Source organism: Eurypyga helias, unplaced genomic scaffold (assembly GCF_000690775.1).
Source record: "Eurypyga helias isolate BGI_N326 unplaced genomic scaffold, ASM69077v1 scaffold11289, whole genome shotgun sequence".
Taxonomy (NCBI): Eukaryota; Metazoa; Chordata; class Aves; order Eurypygiformes; family Eurypygidae; genus Eurypyga; species Eurypyga helias.
The window spans coordinates 1-7,020 of record NW_010272816.1 but is presented as its reverse complement, the minus strand read 5'-3'; the positions used below and the strand labels follow the sequence as shown (position 1 = coordinate 7,020).

General features: G+C 42.3%; 1 protein-coding gene across 1 annotated transcript; it reads right to left on the bottom strand.

The window, feature by feature from the left end:
* Positions 1–3,598: 3,598 nt before the first annotated feature.
* On the bottom strand, positions 3,599–7,014 carry CMPK2 (cytidine monophosphate (UMP-CMP) kinase 2, mitochondrial; the record flags this gene model as incomplete). The annotated part of the gene is made up of 4 exons (XM_010159258.1): positions 3,599–3,734; positions 4,914–5,147; positions 5,947–6,148; positions 6,930–7,014. Coding segments are annotated over 4 exons (657 nt in total), but the record flags the coding sequence as incomplete, so codon positions are not given.
* Positions 7,015–7,020: the final 6 nt, after the last annotated feature.

Below are 7,020 nucleotides of genomic sequence, written 5' to 3'. Positions count from 1 at the left end.
AGGTCTTCATAGAATCATAGAATCACAGAATGGTTTGGGTTGGAAGGGACCTTAAAGACCATCCAGTTCCAACCCCCCTGCCATGGGCAGGGACACCTTCCACTAGACCAGGTTGCTCAAAGCCACATCCAGCCTGGCCTTGAACACTTCCAGGGATGGGGCATCCACAGCTTCTCTGGGCAACCTGTTCCAGTGCCTCACCACCCTCTCTGTGAAGAATTTCTTCCTGACATCTAATCTAACCCTCCCTGATTTCAATTTATACCCATTCCCCCTTGTCCTATCACTACAGGCTCTTGTAAAACGTCCTCTCCCAGGTCTTGTGAGCACTGAAACCGAAATTGTGACCTCTTGTGGTCATCGAACTGCTTGGTAAAACAGTTTATAACACGAGGCAGGTGATGCTCTTGCTAGGCACGCAACAGCTGGCATACGTGTATTCCTGCTTCCCCCCCCAGTCCTGCCTGCCTTCCGGCATCCAGCGACAAACCTCTACATTCGTAATAAATTTGAATTAAAGTAACAGTGCAATCTTTTTAGGCACTGTGGGCAGCAATGTGGCAGAAATGCCACAGAAATGGGAAGTATGGGAGTGATTATGCACATTAACATCCCGTATGTGGCACACAAACCCTTGCAGACCTCCACTTCTAACAAAGACATGAGAAAAGAACACATTAGTGTGGTCTACCTAAGTAGCTCTGGGTTAAAGAAAAGCATGGATTATGAATATATACAGCATGCATGTAATTAATAGTGTCTGATGCCACTCGTTGCATGTATATTACCAGCACTCTTTTAAATACAAACCTGAACTTTTAAGAACTCAGCATCAAAAACCAGGCAGTCTGGCTTCATGTGTGATTTTGCATAAGGAGAAAAGGTGTTTGCTGGCATTCCTCAGGCCAAGTGATCTCTTACCTGGAAAAGCTAAGGCTACAAAACATTAAGGGCAGGCACACTATTTGTATCCTAATCATCCACCTGCAGTGATGCCTTCTTTATGTGAATTTCCTTTATCCAGGACTGAATACCTGAATGCTTCATAATTTCTAAAATAAGTGGAGCGCCTACAACTATGTATTTCCGGTCTGCATGTATGGCAAGTCTCAAGGTTACTGTTATACAAATAATACACCAAATACAAAAGTGTACATTGCTCATACATATAAATGTATTATATTAGTAGCATAAAATCACAAAAATTAAACAGTGCATGAATTAAAGGTATTTTTGGAAGTTTTTCTATCACCTTGCATATACAGATTGAACTTAGGAACTGCAGTACGGAGCACATTTTTATTTACAGGACAGATCCTTGATAATTGCACTTGCTTAACACAGGAAAGTAAGTAAGAATAATGTTTTAAATCAAATGTATGTTTTAGTTATGTCCTTTCTGGATCTGCAGTTCATTTCTGACGCCACAAAGGCTTATCCATGTGTTTAGTTTTACACTTAGGAGTAACAATAGTGAAACTAACGTACAGAAAGATAAGCCTTTGCAGAGCTGAAGTCTTGGTGGTAGCCTCCTTTAACATTCAACTTGTGAAAATTGCAAATCGTGCCTGACAAATCTGGAGGCCTTCCATGACGGGATTACAGCGTTCGTGAATAAGGGAATAGTAAATGACATCATCTACCTGGACTTGTGCAAAGCATTTGACACTGTCCCGCATCACATCTTTGTCTCTAAATTGGAGGAACATGGATTTGATGGTGGACCACTCAGTGAATAAGTAATTGGCTGGGTGATCACAATCAGAGACTTGTGGATAACTGCTCAATGTCTGAGTGGAGACCAGAGACAAGAAGCATTCCTCCAGGATTGGTATTGGGACTGGTGCTGTTTAACATCTTTGTCAGCCACATGGACAGTGAGATTGTGTGCACCCTCAGCAAGTTTGCTGGCAACAAGTGGTGTGGTTGACACGCTGCAGGGAAGAGATGTCATCCAGAGAGACCTGGACAGGCTGGAGAGGTGAGCCCATGATAATCTCATCAAGTTCAACAAGGCCAAGTGCAAGGTCCTGCACCTGGGTTGGGGCAATCCCAAGCACAAGTACAAGCTGGGCACAGAATGGGTTGAGAGCAGCCCTGAGGAGAAGGACTTGGGGGTACTGGTGGACGAAAAGCTGGACATGAGCCGGCAGTGTGCGCTGGCAGCCCAGAAATCCAACCGTATCCTGGACTGCATCAAAGTAAGCGTGGCCAGCAGGTCGAGGGAGGGGATTCTGTCTGTCTACTCCAGACTTGTGAGACCCCACCTGGAGCTCTGGGCCCCCAACATAAGAAGGTCATAGATCTGTTGGAGAGAGTCCAGAGGAGGCCACAAAGATGCTCAGAGGGCTGGAGCCCCTCTGCTATGGGGACAGGCTGAGAGAGTTGGGCTTGTTCAGCCTGGAGAAGAGAAGGCTCCGAGGAGACCTTATTGCAGCCTTCCAGTACCTGAAGGGGCTACAAGGAAGCGGGGGGGGACTTTTTACAAGGGCCTATAGTGACAGGACAAGGGGTAACAGGATTAAATTGAAAGTGGGGAGGTTTAGATTGGATATCAGGAAGAAATTATTCACAGAGAGGGTGGTGAGGCACTGGAACAGGTTTCCCAGAGAAGCTGTGGATGGCCCATCCCTGGAAGTGTTCAAGGCCAGGCTGGATGAGGCTTTGACCAACCTGGTCTAGTGGAAGGTGTCCCTACCCATGGCAGGGGGGGTTAGAACTAGATGATCTTTAAGGTCCCTTCCAATCCAAACCATTCTGTGGTTCTATGTGCAAAGACCCACACGAGAAATAAAAGGTAAAGTGAAAAGGTACAATTATTCCAATTGCTCAGATTGTCAGTGGTTTCTCATTTCACATTCTCTCAAAAGAACACCAATTCAAGTTAACAAAGCTATTAATAGCATATAGATAATAGTTTGTAGAAAAGTATTCTAGCAATCATTTATAAAATATTTTTAATTTCAGGTTCTCCTCAAGTCTCTCTTTCTAATAGTCAGCATTCTCCTATTTCTCTCTGAAATGAATAGATATGATTTTCATTTATGATTGAAATGAATTCTATGATTCTATGATATTTCATTTGCATATATTGACAGACTTGGACTTTATTGCTCAGAGGCCTAGATGTTTGTTTGCCCTCATTTACATCACACTTTTTGCAGGATGCCCATCACAGCAGCAGCTGTTCATCCTCTATTCCAGTAAACAACATTGGACCACTGGATTCCCCGATCCTCAATGTTACAATCATTTTATTGTTTTGCTGCTGGATGACATTTCATCCTCTCCTCATGCTCCTGCTGCAGTCCAGTGAATTCTGCGCAAACAGGTTCTCCTGGTGATGAAGATGCAACATGATAGCGTCTTGAAATATCACAGTGTCAGAGAGCACTCTGAGGTACCTTGTACATGACCATAGTATGTTTGTGGCTTTACTAAGAAAGACGAGTAACGTAAGAGTAGTGTTCTGCCTTACACAGAAAAGTACAGTAGGCAACTGTGCGTGAAGCAGATAGCCTGCAGAGATTACTGTCATCAGAAAAAAGAGAAGGTTCTTCTGTGGGTAGAAGCAATAAAAAGTATCTTTGAAGTGCTATTACACAGAAGTTGCTTTCACAAAGCAGTGTTTCTCAATTAGCTCTAGCACTGTCTTGAGAACCTCTTCCTTGGAGGGGCTGGCATCAACCTCTTGGCATGCAGGATTTACCATCCTCCTGTATGACTCTTCCACTCTATTTAAAAACAAAGCAAGAGAAATGAAACTACAAATTGCAGGGGTATGAAATGGCATTAGTCATCAGTCTTGGAAGAAAGTGTTCAAACTGCAGAATGAAATATACTGCATAGAGCAATAAACTATTAGTAACCATTACAATGCCAGTCTCAAAGTGTATAGTGTCCTTGACACTGATTCCCAGAGCTCTATATTCACATGGCATGGCATTAAAGTATTTCTTACTTTACAGTTTAGCACTGAATACAGTCTGGTACATGGAAGATTCTCAAATGGCAGCATGTTCCTTTAGCTAACCCATCCCTCTGCAGGTCCCACTATATGAACAGTGTGTCCACACTGAGCTTCTGTCAGAATCACACAATGGCTATTTTTAAGATGTATCATCACCAGAAATGTTAAAACCCTAAAGGTAGATCTCAGCTTTGCAATTCACAGATATGGACACCGACACCGAGGTGTCTACACTGAGGTATCTACACAAGCACTAGGTATTTAAATTTCCACTGTAGACAATGATGATCTAATCAATACCTTTGGTGGAGCATAGACAGCAATTCAGCACACCCTGAAGCAGGATACCTAGGGTGCAATTCAATCACCTAAGCATATGTATCTAGTACCGCTTAAGATGCCTTGGACTATCTCATTTAACTTCCAGTTGCTGGTCCAGAAAGGGCCCACATCACATCTGCCAGCCTCATGCAGATGTCTCAGATCATATCAAATGTCTCTAGATACTTCTGAGCACACTGCTGGGCTCCAAGTGGGTGGTCAGCTGAACCACTTTGAGGGCTCCATTCAACCTATTGCCTATACTGGGACCTGAGACACTCAGCACAACTAAAGACATCTGTAAGATGTGATCTAAACTTTGTTCTCTTAATCTGGAGTTCAATTCCAGAGTTTTCTGGGAAGTTTTGTGTTTCAACTTCTTGCTTCCCAGTTCTGGAATTTTTAGGTCTCTCTCTCCTTCATGACCTCAAGAAGAAAGTTGCTACAATAAAAGCAGCAAGTAGCAAAATAAAAGCTCCTTCACAGGAGAATGAAGTTCTTCACCTGCAGCCTTCAAACACTTTCAACCAGAAGTGTCAGCCATGAATCCTTGGGACATTTTGCTACTGATCCCACAGGAGCCAAGATTGCCACCATCCTCTTATTCCTCATTAAAGCGTACCTTTGGCGAAACAGTGAGTTATCTTCCAGCTCAGCTTCCTCCTTTGTTTTCTCCAGCCCCCGATGCTGAAGTCTCCGGATTCGCTCTTCAGGGTCAACAGTTAGGAGAAGAACAAGATCAGGTTTAAGCAGATCCGCAGGCCAGTGGTACACATCATCACAAACTGGTGGAAGATCCTGGACTTTCCCATTTATTTCAGTGGCAATTGTGTAGGCAGCTGTGCTGTGCCAGTATCTGTCAGGAAAATACAGAACAGAGGGAAATTTTAAAGAGGACACTTGAGTCTTCAGTAATATAGGAGACAGGTGTCAATGTAATGACAAGTGCGATAATGACAAGGTAGGTGACACCATGATTTTGATGGGAACTGTAAAGAACAATTCTGTGCCACCAATATTTTTCTTAACAGAGTGACAATATGCAATGCAATAATCAAAATTACTGTGGATTATTAATTAAGGCATATGGCAGAAGCTACACATTAGCAAAGCGTGTTTGAGATTCTTCTACCAAAAGAAAGTCTTCTCATATAATGACAGGTCAAAAGAAAAGTTACTTTTTGTCAAAATCCAATACTCGGAGTCCCTTTTTTGTGGTTCCCACCCTACCTCAAGCAACAGATCTTGTAGAGATCATGCAGTCTTCAACCACACGTGAATGAAGATGCACTTTATCAACGGTTATGCATTTCTCTTGCATTTAACATTCCCAAGACTATGAAGCACTGTATTTTATATATTTCAGTGGTTTGAAGGCTGGTTAAAAACATCATTCACACATATGCAAACAACTTCTGTGTATGTGTGCTGTGATGGGAGGTTTCAGTAGGTCTACTGAAACAAGCCAGGGGTTTCGAAGTGCATCTAGACTTTCTTTCTTAAGAGTAATACTGAACACTGCAGTTAGTGAAAACAAGAAATTACATAAACAAAAACAATAAAAAGGAAAAAGAAGAAACCCAGAGACTATCGTTGACAACACTGAAGAACTGTATGATGGTACTGATATAAGAAGACTTCTTAAATATACAAACCTGTCTATGATCACCGGTGCCCGAGTGGATGCTTTCGCTATTTCTGAAGCAAGAATGTAGTTGCCCGCAGCATAAAATGCTCTTTTAATGGGTGCTGGCTTATCATCAAATACTGTCCTCCACTGGCTGATGCAAGCTGGTGGAGACCTCAGCAGAATCCCATTCAGGGTGTCCTTGACAGACTGGGTTACCGTGGTTTTGCCTGCATTTCATTTACAGAAGAAAACATTTGTTATATTACATATCATATATAACTGAGTTTTAAAAGCTGGAAAATGCTCCTGTCTGTTCACTTGGAATACATATTCTGTAACCTGAGTATCTTCTGATAAGGCTTTCAGTGGAAAACGATTATGAGCCTGGGTCCAGGAATTATTATGCCATTTCCTACTCTTAAAGCCTCCCTCCCCTCCCTCCTGCTAGCTTTCCATCTTCGCTCCTTTAAATGCATTAAATCCATTAAATGGCTATTTCTCTATATATCCATTCACAGTACTCTTCTAGGTCACATTTCACATGGATTTTGCAATGCTGTCACCCAACACTTCCTTTTTAGAGGGCATTTTCAGTGCTCTTTAACTGAAAATACAGAAAAAAAAGTTATTAAGAGACAACTAATATTTCTCTTTGAGACATGCTCCTGCATTTTCCAGGCTACCACTACTTTAGTTCACTTATTTGAAAACTCTCTGGTAAAAGTCATGTTTCATCATCTGCACAAGAAATTTAATTTCCAATACTGAACTCTTCATAGTCTTTCACTTACATAGATAAGGAGTTCATCCACTGAATGAAAATTAGCAAAGACTGATCTTTTACAAGCATAAGAAGACAGGCTATTACTTATAATTACTAATTCTTTCAAATCTGTCACTGGTTCCCAGGATTTTTCAAATTTTTAAGCCTTACACCTGGCTGAAAGCCACAGTGGTCCCTCTTTCCAACTTCTCACCTGCGGTTCTTCAACCACACGTGTCTCTTACCTGTGGCATCCAGCCCCTCAAAAACTACGACGGGAAAACCTCCCTTCTTCTGGTGCTCGGGACATTTCTCCAGCATGTCCAGTACGGCTCC